We start from the raw sequence: 21506 nt of genomic DNA on the forward strand, positions 1-21506 counted from the left end.
CCCAAAGTGTTAAGATGAAGCAAATGACCTAATCTCTTGAAGGTCAAGTTATAAATTATTCTTATGATGAAGCAGGATGCATATGGTCCATGAGCAAAATCTCAACTGAGGGCTTCTTCATGAAGGCACATAGATGGTCTTGGCTGCATCTCAAAGCAGGTTTGGGGTGTTTTACAGCAGCTACGCCAGGACTAATTTAAGTGTCATCAGTTTTCTGGAGCCAAATTTTGTAGTGAATTCTTAGTGGTTCCCAAAACCCACCACAGGATAGTCAGAGCATTCATGCTTGTCATGGTATGGTCTCATTACTAACTGCAGGAGCCCAGGAAGGGTAAGTGTGGAGGTCAAACATGGGTACAATCCAGGTAAACATGCCAAGCATCACCACAGCAACACCCACAATATTAACGCCAAGTCCAGCTTTAACCTTGAATACGAAAGAGCATGAATGTCAGTCTCAAAAACAAACAAACAAACAAAAAAACCCAAAAACAACCTATGGGAGAATTGGAATACTGTTGAAGAAGGCATGTCAGATTTACATGCATCCTAAATGATTAGTATCAATGATTGGTTTCATAAGACAAGGGGTCCTTCCATTCATGTCAAAAAAGAATCTATTCCCAACTAAATGCCATTTAGGTGGAGAGTCTCAGAGAGGTTCCTCTTAGTATATACTGAAGTCATTCTGATTAGAGAAAAATCCCTTTAAAAATCTGCCATTTCATGTCAAATCAGGATTTGAGTTTTGCGGTTTTGTATTTCAGTGAAAATAAGGTTCAGGTCACTATATGAAAACTGAATCCTTCATATTCACTCCATATTATTTCTAGTTTAGCCTTCAGTATTCTCTTATTGAGATTTAATACCTCTTCTATTCATCTTTCTTAGAGTTCCCATTTTTCTAGTTCTGACGTCATTATTCTGGTGGCATTAAACAATCTCAAATTGCTTTCTAGCTATTAAGACAGAGGTTGGCAAACTACTGCTCATAAACTGTTTTTGTAAAGAAAGTTTTGCGGGACCACAATTCTGCCCATTTGTTTACATGTTGTTGTTGGCTGCTTTCATGATTCAGTAGTTGTGACAGAGACCATATAGCCCACAGAGTCTCAAATATTTACTCTCTGGCTCTTTACAGAGAAAGCTTGCTTATCTCTGCACTCTCTGTGTTAAAACATGGAGCCCCAAGGCAAAATAAACATTATAGAGGCCTCCTGTTCTGTCCATGCAAGCCTCTCATTTATTTTAGAATCCTGTTTTTTTTTAACATTCACATACCTAGCACACTGTTTATATTGTATATTATGCTCATTTTCTTTACCCAAAGGAGATTATACGACTTCTGCATGGAGGCATTTCCAGAATTTTTACATTACAGGGGGTTAGGGACAGCAATCTGTCTGGAAGAAAAGAACCTGGGGCTTAACTTGGAACTGCATTTGCACAGCAAACTCACTGAATTGCCTTTAGTTATAGTCTTGCTTGGTTTGTTTCGGAAGCTGGTGATCAAGATTGAGAGAAGAGCAGGATATTCTCAAGCTAGTCCTTCTCTACTACTCCTTTTGTAATTGGCAAAATGTGCACGTTTTGTCACTTAAATTTTCTATTATTACTTGCTTGTGCTAATTTCATTTCATTTCACTTCATTTCATTTCGTTTTATTTCAGGTGCCACTATTAGAATCAGAACAAGAAAGATGACTTTTCATCAGTCAAGCACTGAGCCCAACATCTTATTCAGAACAAATGTCAGTTCTGTAAATATTCATGATAGTAAACCACAGTGCTTGATTGCTGAATTTCATTAACCCTCTTTCCTCCTTTTGCCTAGGTCAAGTTGGGTCCTGATGTTGACATGTAAGCTTAAGCCATTGTGTTGAGCATATTCTTTGCTCTCTTCCTCTGCCAGCATGTTACTGATGCGTTCAATATCTCTGTATTTGTGACTGTAAATATTAATGGCATGTTTGCTTCTGGTTATCATGCTTAAAAACAATTCTATGGCCAATATCACTCTTAAAAACAATTCTATGGCCAGTCATGCGCTCACCTTCAGAAGTAGTACTCAGGCTATGCATTTCCTAGCAGTTGATTAGTGTATAAAAGGATAGACAACCCAAGATATCACAAAATAATGTCTATTGGTCCTGATAGCATTCTTTCAGCTCACTCACCATGTCAGTAACTTTTAGATGGCCATATGAAAAAACAATAGCATTGGGTGGATTTGCTACTGGTAGGAGGAATGCAAATGAAGTACACAGAGTAGAAGGTAACAAAATATAAAGAGGGTTGACTTGAATGGCTTCAGCCTGTTGGAAAAGATAAAAAGGAGTCTAAGTAAAATTTTGAGATAGGCATCAAAATGAGCAAAATTATTATAATAAACTTTCCCAGAAGCAGATTGAAATATAAAGACATAAAATTATATATACATAAATGCAGTTATAACTGGAAGAATATTTTTTAGAAAACGTATCTTCCTCGTATCATTGTTTATATGGTGATTGGCATCCATTTAAGCATTATAGCTCAGTTCATTTAGAAAATAAAGTATCATTTATTCCAGAAACAAAATTAAAACAGCAGCTGCTTATTACTGATCTAGTGCTAAGTACTGTGCTAAGTGTATATATATATATGTTATATATGTTATATATATAATATATATAAGATATATATAAAATTTAACATATATATAATGTATAACATAATAACTTTGTATATTTATGTATATAATTTAAATTTCACTACAACCTTAAAAGATCATAACTATAGCCCCAAATAGCAGATGAAGAAACTGAGGTCCATAAAGGTTAAAGTAACTGATCCAAACACATAGCTGGCAAGCAGTAGAGCTTACGTAGGTCTCAGGTCCCTCTGGCTCCAAAGCTTCTCATCATTCCATTAACTTTACTACCTCTGTGACATATATAATTTAAAATTTTCTTAGGGATCATCACAGAAGAGTTACTACTATTCTTAATTTACACATGATTTTTTAACTGCTCCATGTTGAGAAATAAAAACCAGAAAAAACCCAAAATTGTATTTTACCAACATAACCTGCCTGCATTTCTTTTCTAATTTGAAGCAGCTCAAGAATGCCAACATCTGCCCCTTGAGCTGGTAGCAGAACAATTCCAGAAGGGCAATCCTTCTTCATCCAAAGTGCTTTCCTTTCACCAAACTCATCTGTCCCAATAAGAAAAACATTTTACTTGAAGCTGTTTCTTGTAATTGCCAGCTAGTGGTGGAGAGGAAGAGAGACAGTCTTTCCCTCTCTCTCCTTGCAAATCTGCTTCTTACTTATCTTTTTAAATTCTTCCCTGGGCTGTAGAGAACTGCATCTAAGACATTTAAGCTTGAAGCCTGAAGTGTAAACATAGCTTTTTATTCCCTTGCAAATTACTTATATGAAGCACTTCTCAAAAATTCAAGACATCTTCTGGAGGGAGAAGTATCAGTGTTAGAGATCTAAATACTAAAGTTGCCAGGAAGCACTGAATCCCAAAGTCTTCTAGAGCTGGAAAGGATCTGGGCTGACCCTCCCGTTTATCTGCAAATGAAAAATATGGGCAGAAAGAAGGTAGAGGGTTCACTTAAGATCATGCTGCTTGAACATGGAAGAAAAGAGTTCTCCTGAGTTGAGGTCTCCTAAGAAAGCATGAATGCAAATAAGGACCACTCTGTAAGTTACCTACAGGGGGACCATTTAGGACCCAAATGATTCCACACTGCAATATGAGAACACACAAAGTAGAACACTATTCTTTCAATGCATAGTGTAAATAGGATAAATGAGATACTCACCAATGGAGATAGTATTGGAAGAAGGAGGGTAATGGTAGCTGGATTGCTGGCTACCTCTGTTAAAGATGTGACGAGCAAAGAAGATATCAGAATTATTAGCCAGACTGGTAATGAACCTAGAGGAGATAATTTATTTCCTATCCATTTAGATAGTCCTGACTCCTAAAAGAACAAATTTGCGATATTTAGTATTCATTAATAAGTCATTTAATCAGACATTTAAATATATTAAAAAGCATTATTTGATCTAAGAACTCAGTTTCTAAAGTAAAATTTTAATCTTTCATGTTTTTCTGTGGTTTGTTAGATCTAGGTGGGTTTGACATGGAAAAGCTCTCAATTATTCTCATTTTAATATACCAACATGCTTTAGGAAGTTTGAATTGTCTTCCCACATCTTTTCAATTAAATTTTAATTATATCTAATTAATATATGTGGGTATAACAAGCCATGTAGTACTAGAGGGCTTTAAGAAAAAAGCAGCCTTTCTGGTCTACCTCTGTCCACATTTGTGTTCCCCAGAGGCAACAACTTTCATCTATATTAGCTATTTATAACCATGTTTATGTGTTGATAGCTATTTTACAAAATTCTACTTTTTCATATTTCTAAATTTTCAAATGTAAACATTATTTACTGATTTCCTAATATGTGCATGAGAATTCAGCTTTCTAACACCTTCCACCATACATATATTCCCTGTCCCCACCCCCCATTCCCTTACACTCATATATCAACATTTTTGGTTAAATCAATATTTAAAGTTTGCCATTATGATTATATGGATATCGTTCACAACTGAGCCACTTAGTGTACTGTGATTGCTTTCACTTTCTTGTTTTACTTTTTGTTTATTCGTTTTTCCAGGAAATAATTTCCCTATTCTTTTGTTTGCTTAGTTTTCTAAGTATCTATCACTGATTCTCCAGTACGCTCTCCAGTTAAAATGGAAAACTCCTCACAAGTAGATAAAAATTTCAGTTAATTGTTCTTTTTCATTTTCCCTAATGGAGGTGTCAGTTTTGTAGTATTCCCTTCTCCTGCTCCATTGGGACTAGTTGCTCTTTAGATCTACTTTACTGTGATAAAGAGACTTCTCTTCACTAGCATACTATGGATTCTCTTCACCTCTCTCTGATGTGGGAATCCTTTCTTCTTAACTTCTTTGTGTTGGTGGGCCACAGGACCACATCTTCTGTAGCTTCCTGTTAATTGGTGCATGGGAAGTAAATTTTTTTAGTCTCTGCATGTCTGAAAACCTCTTTCTTTTCTTTTCACATTGCTTTGATAGTTTAGCTTTTGTAGAATTCTAGACTTGAAAAAATTACCACTCCAGATAATTATTGCTCCACTTCCTGTGGCTTCCAGTTGGGTTCTTTAGAAGCCGGATAATGTTCAGATCTTGGATTCATTGTACATAATACAGAAAAATCAGCCACAGTCGAATTAATAGGTATATTATTCTATTTTTCTCCCACAAATTGAAGGGAAAATCCTCCATTTGTGAGATTTCAGTGAGCTGCTGCATGTGTGAATCTGTATGCTCATGACAAAGTAGGATGGACATCAGAAATGCTCTAATTACAAGCAGAATACCCTCAGATCAGAAGTTGACAAAAACATGGCCAGATGTGATAGCCAGATATTATGTATATTATTTGCAGTTCTGACTTGCGTTTTTGTTTGTTTTGGGTTTTTATTTTATTTTTATTTATTTATTTTTTTGGCCACACCGCGAGGCACGTGGGATCTTAGTTCCCTGACCAGGGATGGAACCCATGCCCCCTGCAGTGGAAGCGCAGAGTCCCAACCACTGGACCACCAGGGAATTCCCTGGGTTTTGTTTTTTAGATGGAAAAAGGCTATTTACCATTTAAATCAAATTCATCTTTAAATATATTTTAAGAATGGATTTTATCTACATCTGATTAGATACAGCTGGAAAAGATTACACCACATATTGTCCCTCGTCTCTGGAAGCCACTGGGATCATATCAAAATCCTACATGAGGTGGTTTGGTACTGGGTCCTCAGTAGCTCTCTCTGTCCAGAATCTCTAAGTCCTCGGTTCTGTGAAATTTCTTATGTTATTTTTGGGAAATGGCCTTCTATTTCTATTTTCTTTCTTCTTTTTTCCCCCTTCTCTTTCTGAAGCTATTATTGATCAGGTGTTGGACTGATACTCTAATTTTCTTATTGTTTTCTAATAATATTATTTTCTCTTCATCTTTCTGTTCTATTTTCTGGGATAAGTTCAAACTTCAATTTCTAACCCTGCTACTGAATTTAAAAATTCCTGTTATTCTATTTCTTATTTTCAGTGGCTCTTTCTTATTTTCTGTCTAGTCCATTAAAAAAATAAATTACATTCTGGTGGGGGGGTGGTGGTGGTGGGATGAATTGGGAGATTGGGATTGACATATATACACCAATATGCATAAAATAGATAACTAATAAGAACCCTCTGTATAAAAAAATTAAATTAAATTAAAAAAAAAGTTTCCAATGCATCCCCTGTGGAAATAAAATAGCCTATGTTCACAGAATTTTTCCAAAAAAAAAAAAAATTACATTGTTTTACTTTTGTGACTTTAATGTTTCTGATATCTCTTTGAAGCATCAATGAAAAATTCTGAAAGTTTTCTTTTACTTTATACATTTTCCTTGTCCTTTTGGTATTCTTTTTCTTTTTGCTTATTTTGTGTTACTGGTTGTTGTATCAGAGGCTTTCCCAACTGTCTGGTCATCCTGGACTACCTATTTATGTTTAAAAGGGAGGCGATAAAATCACGATTGGAAGCTCTTTGTGTCTCAGTGAAGATTGTTGAGAGGAAGACGTTACTATAGGTGACTGAACTGTAAGCCAGTGTCTCAATGATTCGATTTTTTACAGAGTAAGTCTAAATTTTCTACCAGGGAGGGGAGAGGGCAGTTGTCTCTCTGTTCAGGACTGGAGGGAGTGTCTGGAGGCTCACACCTCCCTACACACTTTTTAAACAATCTTCCATTTTTAGTGCTGGTTTTTCCTCTAGCTTTCAGTTAATCTGCTGCTTCCAATTCCTAAACTCTTCCAGAATCTTGTGGATGCATGTTAGTTTCTTTTTGGCTCTTTTTTTTTTTTTTTGCAGGCCGTAGATTGAATCTTTTTCTACTTCTTTACAAAGTCATTGACCCCTCATATATCTTCTTTCCATCTTCTAAATTTTATCAGTATCTCTTGTTATGTTATTGTTCCTGTCATTTATTCTCTGTCTTTAGAGAGTGATACTTTTTTGTTATGCTATTTCCATTTTAGTGGAGACCTGAGTCAAAGTGTTAAGTCCTCCATATTTAACTTAATAGAAAAATTTTGAGGAATGTGTGAAAATGGGAGAGGAGGATTTGTCCACTGATAAGATTTTGAAGGTGACTATCAGTTCGTGAGAGTTCAATCATGTTGAACCAAAATCAGGGGGCATTTAAGAGAGAGGAAATAGCAATGAGGTGAATGCTTTAGGAGCTGCAATCTCACAGTTCCCGACTAGAAGGGTTATCTAGTTCTAGGCATTTGCCAAACTAATTACAGTTTGGAACAAAATTTTTAAAAAGTAACTGTCTCCAAATCTTTGTAAAACCAGTTTCTAGTGGAATAATTGTCCACAGCTATATTTTTGAATCTCATGGCTTCGAGCTGACCACTCAGAAATAGGGTGATTTGGGGTATCCCACAGAAACCTGATTCTTTGTACTAGGATTTTCACAGCAGAGTCCCTCCATGGTTTCCCTCATTCTTCCAGTGAGAGAGCCTAGTGCATCAGACTAAGTCCACACCTTTTCATTTCCTTCGATTTTGCTATTCTAGGGTCTGGCCAATGCTTTTTTTTTTTTTTTAATTAATTAATTAATTATTTTTTGGCTGCGTTGGGTCTTCGTTTCTGTGCGAGGGCTTTCTCTAGTTGCGGCACGTGGGGGCCACTCTTCATCGCGGTGCGCGGGCCTCTCACTGTCGTGGCCTCTCTTGTTGCGGAGCACAGGCTCCAGACGCGCAGGCTCAGTAGTTGTGGCTCATGGGCCTAGTTGCTCCGCGGCATGTGGGATCTTCCCAGACCAGGGCACGAACCCGTGTCCCCTGCATTGGCAGGCAGATTCTCAACCACTGCGCCACCAGGGAAGCCCTGGCCAATGCTTTTAAAACCACTTTGAGTGACAGATATTCTGGGAAGGAGAGATGAACAAGTTCACGTCAATGCTAGAATTGCTGATTCTGATTTCCTCACAATTCAAATTAGCAGACATAGGAATAGAAGTTATTTAGTCTGAGAAACCTGATCTCATTACTACTGAGCTAGTAGAAAAGTGTATTTGTCTTCTATTTCTATCATTTATATTTGAACAGTCTATGAGGCAAGCCAAATCTAGACCTAAAATGACATTGTAAGGGGCACTCAGAACTGAGACAATTTCTAAGACTTTCACCTATTACTAAATTGCTGAAAACTCAGTATCCAAATATCATACAGAAGAATTGACAGTGAAGTCAGAAGTAAAACCCAGTCTTCCCTTAGATTGTCAAGAATAGAACAAAACAGATAGTTATTTGTCTTGAAAAGTATAAAAATATAACTTCAGAAACTGAAGGGCTTGACATGATATCTCTCTCACCATCGTTTTTACTTTGATGACTGAATAAGGAAATGGAATGTCCATGAGTTTTGAGTGTTTCACAGAAGGCTACTAAGTCCCAAATAATTAGTTAAAGAGGAGAGGATTTCCATGGACTTTTTGGAGAAGATACTTTTCTTCTAGCAACCCTGTAATGACCAGGGCAGTTTCAAGGGACAAAGGCTTCCCCAGACTTCTACTTTATATCAGCTGCATAGATGACAGGCCAAAGAAATAGCCAACTTTATTTCTCATGGTGATTTTGTTTCTTCCTACAATTAGACATAATACAATATTAAACATGGTTATGTGAAATTCTTTCTGGACTTCATTCAATAAGCATGTATTAAGTACCTTTAATGTATTTAATATGTAATAAATAATGTAATAAAGTACTATTGTTTCTCATTCTTCTTTGGCAACATTAGGACCATGATATACTGCAGAGACATCTGAGAGCTACTTAAATTCATCATGAAATAAGGTGAAGGTATAAACAAAAAAAAATGTACATACGATTTTTATATAAGATATTTTTCTTACTAAGCTGGTCTTCTAATATTATTTCATGGATTAAGAATTCTAATTTTCTTTTTTTCTTTTGATATGCTGGGACATCATAAACAATGATGTTTTATGCTTATAAAAATTCTTGAATTCTGAACTTACCTCATCTGTGTGGTACAGTTACTGCATGGCTACTGAAATCTGCATCATTACAATGAAAGGATGAAGTCGAGCATACCAAAAGCTTGACTGTCTTTGCATTCTTCTTTCGAACAGTCTAGTTAATTGCTAACTATCTTAGACACAGAGTATTACCTCACAGCCATCTGCCAAGGCAAACCCTCCACCAACAAGAATGGCTATATCCCAGGGCATGAATGACTGGAATTCTTTCCAAGTAATCAGTGGAGAGTAATCAGAAGCAACTGAAAAACAAAAGTCCTACAGTTACACATTGCTTAAAATATGGCAATATGACATTGCTTATTATCCTAAATAGCCATCTCACAAGAAGTGTTTAATATTCTTGTATTGTTCTTAGATAGGAAACTTGATCTGGACTTTGAGTAATTTCCATCTGGCCTAGGTATAACATTATATTATAAAAAAAGAAAAATATCCATAACTTGTAAAAATCCTTTCTATTTTATTATAGAATAAATTTAGATAAATAACATTGTCATATATAATACTATTCATTCATTCATTTGTTCATTCATTCCACTAACATCTTTGCCTACTGTGAGTCACAAGTGCATTGGGCTGTACTGTCCTTTGCTATGTGAGATGTCTGTAATACGCCATTGGTTCAACAGCATCAGTGGAACATTATAATTATTATTCACTCATATCTATTTGAATATTTTATTGTTTTTTCAAATCATGAGGAGGGTCATGATAGATTCACCAGAATTTCTGTTTAAAATAATTCGAAGTTCAGATTTTAAAATTTATGTATTATTCATGAGACCCTTAAAATGCTCATAAAGCAATAATCATAAGGATTTCTCTTGATATTTGGGTCCTGATAGCTCCATTGATTTGCTTAGAAATAACATCATCCACGAACACACTATGCCCATTTAACATTTGTGTGTAACAGGCAAGCTTCTACATGGTGAGGTTTTAAGGTTACTAATAAGTCCCCTTCCTGTCTCCTTATCCCAAACCTAAACCAAACCTACCCTCACTGTTGATGGAAATTTTGCTATTTCCTGCTCGAATTAAAGCCATATATCCTGTCAAAATGCAAACATCTCTGAATGTACCTCTCATCTAAAACTGAACATTTTATGTCTTATTTGGCATTTAAAAACCTAGTGTGAATGAGTTTATCAGGGAGAAGAGGAGCTGAAGAATGAGAAGGGAGAGGATGGTGGGTAGGGCAAGGCTCTTTCTGAGAAGGGCACCCAGATGTGGGAGCCAGAGGAGTTAAGCCAAACATAGCACTTGCCACTGCAAGGCCTTAGGGCTTTGATTGCAATGGTCAGAGTCCTCAGAGTCTCACAGGAATCATTGCTCTATATTGCAACACCTCCTTATAACACATTTGAGATATTCTAGTCTCAAGTGAAGAACAAAAGGCATGTATTTCTACACTATACTGTTTACATATATCATGTCCTGGAAATGTGACCCATTAGTCATTTATCTATTCTGACTCAAGGAGGCAGGTGGGCCAACCCAACTGCATGACTCCCAGTTCCATCCCAGCAGATAAATAAAAAATAAATAAATAAATAAATAAAGGATGAATGAAAAACCAACAAAAACCTACAACTCTGCTAGGCCATTTCCAAACAATTTTAAACCATTTTCCCATATTGACAACATATGAATCTGACTACCCAAAATATGCTGTGCTAGTATAAAGCACAGGCATGGATGGATCCTGTGTTTAAGAAGTGTGTGTGTGTTGGGGACAGGATGGGTATACGCACATAAACACACACACTTTGTTGTCCATGTGTTATAAAGACAATGAATGCTCCCACTGAATGTGGTTTCTTTCAACTGTGACACTAGGTTATGGCTAAGTGTGGGCTTGATTTGCATTTTCTCCAAGGCTACTTATGAGGCTGTAAATACTCTTTCCCTTGAAACTCCTCACCTTTTTAGATCCTCAGTATTTATTACCAAGGGCTCATGTTGAAGTATGCCTTCCAAGTTCTTTTTCCTACGTTTGCCAATAGTAAGATTAATTCCGATTATGACCGGGGAAGTGGGTACATGGCAGACCAAATAGTATTACCCATAGCAGAATCCTAAATAACCATGGTGCATAAGGAAATCTACTTCTAGCTTCTGCAAAGTAAGATAATCCTTCGTATAAGGAGAGGATGTGTGCCGTCTGTAGGGGTTGCAGTGTATAAACAGGAGATGTAAGCCAGGGGGCTGTGTCCATGTCCATTCCTTCTGTTCTACGTGTTAACTGAAACCAAGGGAATTTTGTATTTTTGCTCTTCTGTCAAATTCATTCAGAATTATAAATAATACTCAACCAGTTTCTCCTGTAGGTATAGTTTTGGTCAATCTCTTAGCTGGGATAAGAAAGAACAGGAGTCCTACAAGTAAGGCAACAGTTGAATCTGTAGCAAAACCGGGATACCTGAAAAAAGACACGTGTGTGCATTAAAAAATGCCATCAAGAATTTGTATGAACTAAGCACCAACTGATTACGCTGATAGCATACAAGTAGAAGTGGTGGTATTGCTAATTTATTCTGGATAATCTGCTCTAAAATCTATAATTCCTAACTAAATATGTAACTTAGTGGGACTGAAAATCTCAGATCACATTCCCATTGTTTTCATATATATCTCCTTATTTTTAAAACCATGTATACATATGTTGATACACTAGGCCAAGAGTTCACTTTTAGGTAAAGCTGACAGATCTGGTAAATAACTTCTTTGAATTATTTCTTTAATTTTATTGGTAAAGCATTGAGGTTGAAACAATAGGCCAAATCCTGTATAACTGATTTATAGAAGACTACTATTGAATTGTGGCACGGCATGGATATTTTGAGTGTCCTTTAAAACTCTTCTGTAAATTGTGAAAAGGAATTGATCTGTTTTTCTAAGATATAACATCTGCTTCTGTGTTTATAAGCCCCGGCCATATCTTACAAATGAAATCACCCATTTAATGCTTTGCACCCTGTGAAACTCAATCAAGGATATTAATTATCAGAATGGCTTTGAGGTACTCATAAATGATCACTGAACAAATTAAGAGTTATTCAGGAACAGATGGGGTCTCAGAATCACCAGGCCATTCCAGCAGTAAAACAGGTTCCCAGAAGCCCCAACAATTAAGAAGTACCTGGAGACCAAATATGAATGAAACAGGCATAAATAATTAGAAATCAGTTTAAAAGTTAGTATATTAACTAGTGAATCTTTGTAGTCTGAAAAGAAGTACGTACACCCTAAAAATTATTTTGCTACCTTGTAACTCAGCAATGCATACATAGTATAGAGACTCTTTATTCCTGTAATTTATTTGAACAATTTACATAATCAAGGAAATACATTATTTTATTCAGTCTGACAATTTTATAAAGCAGTCTGTTTTCCCCAAATACAGATTTTCTTTATTTCATCGTGGAGTAAAAAGCTGCCTTGGTGTAATTTATTCAGCAAACTTAACCCATACTTATTATTTTATTGTTCCTTATTTCTCTTATTTCAGTTATAATTTTGGTTGAATTTTTGCCAAATTAGGTCAGGCATCATGTAATCTGATTTTGCTTTATATGAAAAGACATAGTGAATTCCTTCCAGGTTCAAACAGATGGAATGAAAACATGAGGTGGTAGCTATAAATCTAGATTTATCATTCTAGCTTTGGAAACTCTAAATGCCTAAAACCTCTACATTACAAACATATTCTACAGAATATATACTTTAAATAAAATGAAGCCATAAATACAGAAATAACTGCTTTTTAAAAGACTTTTAAAACTACTATCATTTTATTTATTATTAGTTTATTTTATTTTGGTTTATTATGAACTAAGGTTGTCTCAGTATTACAAAATATTAAGCTTATGCAAATTTTATTTGTTTTGGCAATTTATACATCTAATTGCCAATTAGATGTATATCTTCAAATCCCTTCCTCTTTCAAAGCTTTGTTTCTTTTCTTATTGTTTTCTCTCAGAATTCTAGATAACATGAGCACCTCCCCAAAGCAAGTATGCCTTGTTTTCCTGCTACCAAAAAAACATCTTCTGAATTACATTTTCCTCCCGTAAGGAGTAGAAATTAGAAGCTGATTATATTGAATTTCCTATTGGGATTTCTGCCTGGTTTTTACTACCCATTGTCTGATTTCATTTGGTTTTTACATACTGGTGTTTAGAGAAGACTCTCCCTCTCTAGAATGATAGGAGTGGGATTTTTAAAAGGAGGAAGAATTATTTTTTCTGTTGGTCTAGGTCCTATTCCAAAACTATATAGTTCGAATCAAACTATTAAACAATAGTTTGCTTTGAATAGCTTGCTTTGAATGATTGGATACTGCCTTTTGTTTGGACTTCTTGAGATGAAACATTTTTGTCCTAATGGAAATAAAAAGTTTATAAAGCTGCAGCTGATCCTTTGAAACATGTACCACACTGCATTGCTTCACTTGTGTGCTCACTAGGAATTGGGACGCCGACTTGGCAGCTTTAAAAAAATGTTGGCAATGCCTACATAAGCAGAAGGCTCTGATGCAAGAATTTCTTCATTCCATGTGGGCAGAATAGATCTGACTCAAATGTTTTTGGTTTCTACCCCCACTACATGGATTTTTGCTGGGGGATGTGAGACAGGAAGTTCAAATCAGAGATCTGCTGAATTTAGGATCCAGAGGACTTCAGTGAAATACAGATTTGGGAATGCAAATCTCAAAACCAAAGTATTTATATTGACATGTAGGATGGTCCTTAATTTAGAAAATTATGCTACAATCTTCCCCCTCACTTCACATGACTCAGCAATGTCTGCTGGGATATTAGACACTGAGAGATAAAATTAACTCTGACCCAGCTTCTAACATTAGTTTGTAAACTCAGTCTTATTGCTTACTCAGGAATTCCTTATTTATAAAATAGGGGCAGGGATGGATTTATAGCGAACTAATACAAAAATGGACATCAATAGAGGAAAAGACAAAATATGAACCAAATAAATAACCCTCCATAGAAATAAAAAAATTAAGCCAGCAAAAATCACAGAATATGAATTCATATCAGGTTACTAAGAAGCATTGAGTGGCATTGAGTTCACATAATAAACATTTATATTGCACTTCCTGTGGGGAGAAGCGCAGCACTATTCTAATTAGCGCCATTTTACAGATGGAGAAACTGAGATGTAAGTGACTTGCCCAAAGTAAGTGGAAGAGCCAGGAATGGAACCCAAGCAGTGTGGCTCCAAGGTCTATACTCCTGACCATTTTAAAACATGGCTTTCCTGCAAATCATATTTCTAATTTTGTAAAGATGAAAATAGCCTTGTCTGAAGGAGACTTATCTTTAGTTACAGGGTAGTTTGGTTACCTTGTTTGCTGCCTTACCCTAGATTTCATTCCTTATCTTTTTTTTTTTCCTGAAAAGATAAGAATTAAAAAAATCTTTTTGATGGAAAGGAAGAAAAAAAAATCTTATACAGTTTTTCAGAGTTATAGGAACCACATAGGAGAAAAGCAGAATATAAAACAGGAAGGGTTGACAAACATAACATGTAATGCTTACTCTGAAAAAAGCACGGACCAACCAGGCATAAACCCAGGATCTCGGCTGAACCATAGCAGGGCCATTACAATGAAGAGGACTAAGGTCACAATTTCTTGATACCTGTGGGAAAATTCCAATCCTTTCATTTATTTTTCTCAGTCAGGACATTTGTAGAAACTCCCTGAACTATTGTCAGAAGTAGTCTTAGCAGAACACTAAGCACTGTAAAAACCTGATGTATCAAGTATTTAAGGGAATCTGCAGTTAGAAAGGGGCTTTACTCCTCTGTGGGCCTTTCAGCTTCTTGTCCTAACACCTGGTAAGTTTTAGTTAGACAAGGTATGTATTTTATCATGTTGAGTTATATTCACAAAGGTTAGAACATTCAGGGCCCTTATCAAGTGTAATAAATACACTAAGACAATTATGCACATATTTGCCTTTAAACAAATACTTGCAGTATAAGCAGCATCTCTCTGTGTGTTTGTTTGCTTGCGTGTGTGTGTGTGTGTGTGTGTGTGTGTGTGGTGTGTGTGTGTATGTAACTTACCTTATTGGTCCAAGTTTTTGGTATTCTTGTTTAATAACCTCAGCACAAGCTTTTTGTTTGGCTGTCGCGGTTTTGCCACACCGTGCCATCTCCTTAAAGCTGAAAAGAATAATTAAGCCTGTTAAGCAAAGAATTCTCCCTTTATAGAAGATACTTGTGTCAAAGTGTCAGAAAATACACATCTCCCCGCTAATAACAAAAAGCTGTGCTTTTTGCCTATACCCCTATCTCCTTTGAATTTCTTCTCCCCTTTTTTTCTGTTTTTTCCTGGTTTGCTTAATTTTCAATGCTTAACTTTCATTCCATATCTTCCATGACATCATCCACTGATCTCTTCCAAGTCCTTTTGCACCACTGGAATTTTGCTATGTACCACTCATCTCTAAGTTAATACTTCATTATATACCTGATTGTTATATATTTTAATATATTTCTTAAGTATCTTGATTGTTAATTTTCACACATGTATAAGTTTTATCTCACTAGTGAGGAAACAAATTATTAGAGGGCAGGGGCAGTATCATGGATTTTTTTTTGGCCCAGTATCTCTAAACACTGACATACACAGTAAATAGTTGATTCATTAACTCAGTACCTCTGTCAAATTTATGAGATAGTTGGTTGTTAGATCCATCAGTTTTCACAAAATATGCTAAACTCCAGTTATACACTAGGGCACAGAAGTCACATACACTGAAGGTGAACAGAGTTCAAACTAGGTCTATTCTCAGAACTAAAACCGATTCTATTAGATTTTTATTTTTTGAGTTTCTTTACTCCTTATGTCCTAATAGCATCAACCAGATAAATTTCCAATTTACTTCTAATAGTAACTGTCAGTCTCTATTTCTTTTAGCTGCTTAATTTAGTGACCTCTTTCTCCTGTGACTAATTTTCCTATCCTGAAGTCCAGGGTCTTCAAAACCTTGAACAGTTTTTTGTGAAGTGCTGCTCTAAACCTTGATTTAAAAAAAAAAAAAAAAATCCCTCCAGAGGAAGAAACAAATGGGAAAATGGCCAGATTCTTACAGATTATCTCTTGGAATGTATATGAGTAGCTCAGTTAGATTATATGTTGGTATAGAAAGGACTTCCGGGTATATATCTAAAGACATTGACATCTAGATCTTGAAGAGATATCTGCATTCAAATATCCATTGCAGCATCATTCACAACAGCCAAAATATGGAAACAACTCAAATGTCCATGGATGGACAAACGGATAAAGAAAAAGTGGTGGTATATACATATAATGGAATATTATTTACTTATAAAAAGCAATAAAGCACTGATACATGCTACAATATGGATGGACCTGGAAGACATGATGCTGAATGAAATAAGTCAGACACAGAAAAACAAATACTGCATGATCTCACTTATATGTGGAATCTAAAACAGTTAAACACATAGAAGTAAAGAGTAAAATGGTGATTGCCAGGGGCTGGGGTAAGGGGAAAATGGGCAGGTGTTGGCCAAAGGGTACAAAGTTTCAGTTATGCAAAATAAGTAAGTTCTGGAGATCTCTGTACAAAATAAAGCCTATGAAGAATAATACTGTATTATATACTTAAAAATTTGCTAAGAGGGTAGATGTTATATGAAGGGCTTTTACTACAAAAGGAAAAATGAAAAAAACCCAAAAAGCAAAGGAGGTGGGAGGAAACTTTTGGAAGTGATGGATAAGTTTATGGCATTGACATTGATGATGGTTTCATGGGTGTATGTTTATCTCCAAATACAGTAAGTTTTGTGTACATTTAATATCTACAGCTCTTTGTATGTCAATCATACCTCAATAAAGCAGTTTTAAAAAAAAAGAAATCAGGGACATTTTCTTCTGTAAAATTGCTGGGGTAAACATTGATATTTTGGGGAAGGCAGCTATCACACAAAGACACATTTCATTTATTTATTTTTCTGTAACTCTGCTACTCAGATTTGTTTGGACTATTACTCCCTGTGAAGGATCAGAGTTTCCTCAATTCATAAGTCGTCCATCCTACATATTCATGATCACCCTCATGCACACACAACCCCCAGTGAACATGATTGGTTGTTGTGTTTAAGATCAATGAGGTAATACTTAATTTTTATAGCCTCAATTCAATTATGACTAGTGCCAGTCTTGAAGTTTTTCCCTTTGTCACAATATAAATCCTACCATTAAAAAAGAAACTGATCCATGGACCGCCTTGAGAACCATCTGTAGAATTAAAAAATAGAGTTAAAGAAAAAGATGAGTCTCCTTAGAAACTGTTTTCTACCCAGTAGACTGCTATGTATTTTGTCACTTTGGTTGGGGATAATCAATAGTTAAGTCAAAAGCCATACTGGCTTTGCTACAAATGAAGGTTAATGCCTTCACAAAGGAACTGATGAAGCACATGACAATGCATCAACCTCTCCTTTTAAATAAATTCCGTGGTACTGATAGATGAGCTTCACTTCCCAAGTAGGTTGGGGTCATTTATGATGGGTGAGTTAACTGTGTTAACAGCCAACACGCTAATCAGAATGTATGGTGGCCTGCCAGGGGAGGGGCTGATAGTTTCTGTTTGTCAATCTAAAACCTCTGGAGGTGAACAGCCTGGCAGACTGAAAAGGACACTGAAGAATTAGCTGGAGCATGAAACTGTGCCATGTCTAACCAACAGTGGACTGCCAGGGGACGGTTTCAACATGCTCCTGATCATGATTTATGGACTTGGCCTAATATATGCACTTCACAGGATGTTTTTCCTCATAGGGAAACACATTTCAGTACATCTGCCCTTTATCTTCTTGATTTCTCCTTTTTAAGTGGTGGACGACTTCAGAATAATGACAAGGGTTGCATACATATTTTATAAAGTCATTATATGCAGCAAAAAAAGAACGAAACAGCTGTGGGTCTGAGACCGGATGCTTTCTCTCTTGGTTTGGGATTCCTGTCCCCTGCATTCTGCTTTGCTACCTGTACGATTGAATAGACCCCCAAAGGCTTGGATTTCCAGGAAAGGGCATTTAGTATGCAGCTAGCCTCTCCCCACTAATGCCCACCTGCGGAAGGCGGTGACATTTCACACATTTGCTTCATCAGGAGGACGACCTCACACTGCTCCCACAATCTGGACAAATAGATTTTTCAAAAAATCATCAGTACCATCTCCCCACTACTAACAGAATTGTGGCAGTTCTGGAGAAAAACCAGGAAGAGGAACGGAGAGAGAAGAGTATCAGTCCTTACATGACTAAGCTTGGAAAATTTGGGCACAGGCATGGAATACGACCTGCCTGCAGTATTTTGCTGTTCAAAGGAAGTACAAAAAGCTGACTGCAGTCTCCCCTGCTTGGTGGATAACACGTTTTTTCATTCATAGGTCCTTGAAATTATTTAAATAAAACCGTATGAAAATGAAGTTGAATTTTTTGGTTTTTTTTTTTTTTAGAAAAAAGAATACTCAAGGTTTGATATACAGCCCTTTCCCCTTTCTTTTTGGAGTATTGTTATATATGTTGAATCTGTGATGCAGCATTTTAGATTTTGCTGTGGAGCCCTGTATAATTTTAAATGCTGGCTGTCATTTAAGTCATGTAACTCATTGGTACTTATGAACCACCAACTTCAGTCCCAGCCGAAGAAACACTTGCAAATTCTCCTTGAATGCATGTATTTGACATTTTCCAGCTCTTGATTGATCAGTGTTTCCTACCTTGACTTCTCTGTATTCAACTAGGGCCCATCCGTGTTAGAATTACAGCATTGGAAGTGATCTTGCTGATCTTCCAGTTAAATTCTATGGTATTTAGTTGAAGATACTGAGACTGAGAATAGATCAGGACTTGCAAAGATCACTCATCTGGCTCGTGAGCAGCCACAGCTTTGTCCCTGATCTCCCGATTCCCAATCCAATATTCTTTCGTTTTTCAAGGGCAAATCAATGTTGGTACTAGGATGAAGCAGGAAGCCCTGCGTATTACAGTTTAAAGTAACTCGATAACCTGAGGAAATCCCCACATTAAACCAAGAGGAGGGACAAAACTTCTTAAAATAACACTTTAACAGGTTGGACTGGGTCCTCACCATAATGAGCTTCATATGCCCTTCTGGTCTATTAATGTCTTAATGGGTTGGGATCAAAGAAGACCAAGATGGATTTTCTGTCTACAAACTCTCTTCCACAGTCAACACTGGTTAGGTGATATTCTAGAGGGTCCTTAATGTACGTGTTCATACGTGTCAGTTTTGTGGACAAGAAAAATGCAGAAATGCAGCACTCGTGAAATAGGTGTAAAAGCCTTGGATGAGGGGCTGAGAACATGGAACCCAGACACCTTTATTTATCTGATTAACATGGAATATGTACTCACTTGAATCCTAAGAAAAGCCACTGAAGCCAGATCCATGACAAGAGGAGAATAATAATAGCAGCCGGGAAGGACATCAGAAACCATGATCCAAAGTTGATGCAGTGACAATCAGGGTAGCGCCTGTGTGAAAATATGGAAACATGTTCACAGAAGGAGTACAAGTGGAATCCTTTCTGATGGTCAGTGGGAAGCAGCACTTCCCATCTTTCCTGTGCCACCAGCCAAGAAGGAAGATGTGGGAGGTATTCACCATTAAATATAGAAGTTAGTTTTACTCCTCATCTCTTGAGTCTGTAACTGCATAGTTATTGCTGCTTCCCACAAAAACAAGAGTGGGCATGTTATGACTTTTGCTCCCTTTATTCAATCTGTAAGGAAGTGTTTGTGAAGGAACCTACCACGGTACCTGCTACTCATGGAAATGCACAAGAAATGGGTATGCATGGGTGTGTGCGTTTTGTTGTTCGTACTCAAATCATCAGTATATGAGTGAGGAAAGACAAATAAGCAGACTTGGGAACAGATGAGAATTAACTTAACAAAACTGAATGTGTCCATTACCATTTCGTCTTGGGAGCTGACATCCCAGACTCGGAAGGGACTCAGACCCCACCTGCGTTGTCTCTCAAAGCTGTTTCCCTCTCTGTTTCTTCTGCCCCAGAGCAACTGCAACCATCTTACCAGACATATTCTAGCCCTTTCTTCCTAGAATTAAACAGTGCTTTGGGGCTCAGTCAAACAGAATAAATCAGATAAAAATAATTAAAAGACCTGTGGAAAACATCAATTTTTTCCTTTCTCTCTCCTACTTATTTTCAGCTTTTTAGCTCACATAATAAGAAGACAATAGCAACAAAAAACGGTCAGGTACAAGCACGGTTTCTTTGGTAACCTCACATTCATTGTTTCAAAATGTAGTCTAAATTTCATATAGTTATCTATTTTATGACTGTGTGGGAAAAAAAAAAGAAAATTTGAGAAACAGTTGTCTTTAAATTTTCTTCTTGAAGCAGTAACACAGTCAGAAATTGGAAAAGTACAGAATATAACACAGAAGTAATAAAAACACTGTTAACATTTTTAAAAATTATTTTTGAAATCACAAAATATAGAGAACTTTATAGAAATGACAGATTTTCAATATTTTTTTTCTATTTAAATCGTACCTTGTATTTTGCCACTTAAAAAAGATCATGTAAATAAATGAGAAGATTCATGCTACATGCCTCAACATAAGCCAAATTTATTTATTTTAGAGCACTCCTTCTATTTTAGAATGGTTCCTAAAAAATGCAAAGGCTGTTTTTAAAAAAACAAAATTAAGCTTTCAAAACTGCAGATTTCTAATGTTGTCTACAGTTTCTTTGAGCTGATCTCCCTGGGTCCTAGAGTTATCATTGGCAACTTGAGTATGATTCTATCTACTTTGAAGAGATCCTAGGATTAGCTTATATATTTATGCCATTAGAAAGTGACAAATGATAAGTAAAAAATGCTACAGAATACAGAGAATTGATGAATGGAAAAAAATGCTTTACCATGTCCATGAGGTTCTACTGAGAATTGCCTGCTTAAAAAAAAAAATGTTGTTTTCAGTTGGAAAATAAATTAAGTGGGAAAAGGCTTAAGCTTTTCTCCCATCAATTTATTAGACTTGGATTACAGGTCAGTGGCCTATGTTATTTTGTTCAGCCTGAAGACATTGAGAAATGCTGCTTGGATTAGGTTCAAAACAATGCCCCAAACCCAATTTCATTTTTCACCATCTGTAGCTCATACCTTGAAATCAGGCTGCATTGTTCTCCCCACCCACTGCAGAGAGTCCTGTGAGATTTGACTGAAGAGGGGCTTTTCAAAATTTTTGCCTGGAGGGATAGGTCATTTAGAAAAATGAAAGCTTAAAAAAGCTG

General features: G+C 36.3%; 1 protein-coding gene across 1 annotated transcript in view; it reads right to left on the reverse strand.

Moving 5' to 3' along the window:
• Positions 1 to 289: 289 nt before the first annotated feature.
• The window catches only part of SLC13A1 (solute carrier family 13 member 1), a 75809-nt gene continuing 54592 nt past the window's right edge, over positions 290 to 21506 (reverse strand). The window contains exons 8-15 of the mRNA XM_068550073.1: positions 19597 to 19716; positions 15244 to 15342; positions 14712 to 14813; positions 11466 to 11572; positions 9280 to 9389; positions 3816 to 3977; positions 2177 to 2314; positions 290 to 427 (exon numbers count right to left, since the gene is read on the reverse strand). Of these exons, the coding sequence (XP_068406174.1) occupies positions 290 to 427; positions 2177 to 2314; positions 3816 to 3977; positions 9280 to 9389; positions 11466 to 11572; positions 14712 to 14813; positions 15244 to 15342; positions 19597 to 19716 (976 nt within the window). The remainder of the gene's footprint in view (positions 428 to 2176; positions 2315 to 3815; positions 3978 to 9279; positions 9390 to 11465; positions 11573 to 14711; positions 14814 to 15243; positions 15343 to 19596; positions 19717 to 21506) is intronic.

The sequence above is a fragment of the Eschrichtius robustus genome, chromosome 8, assembly GCF_028021215.1.
Source record: "Eschrichtius robustus isolate mEscRob2 chromosome 8, mEscRob2.pri, whole genome shotgun sequence".
In the NCBI taxonomy this organism is placed as follows: domain Eukaryota; kingdom Metazoa; phylum Chordata; class Mammalia; order Artiodactyla; family Eschrichtiidae; genus Eschrichtius; species Eschrichtius robustus.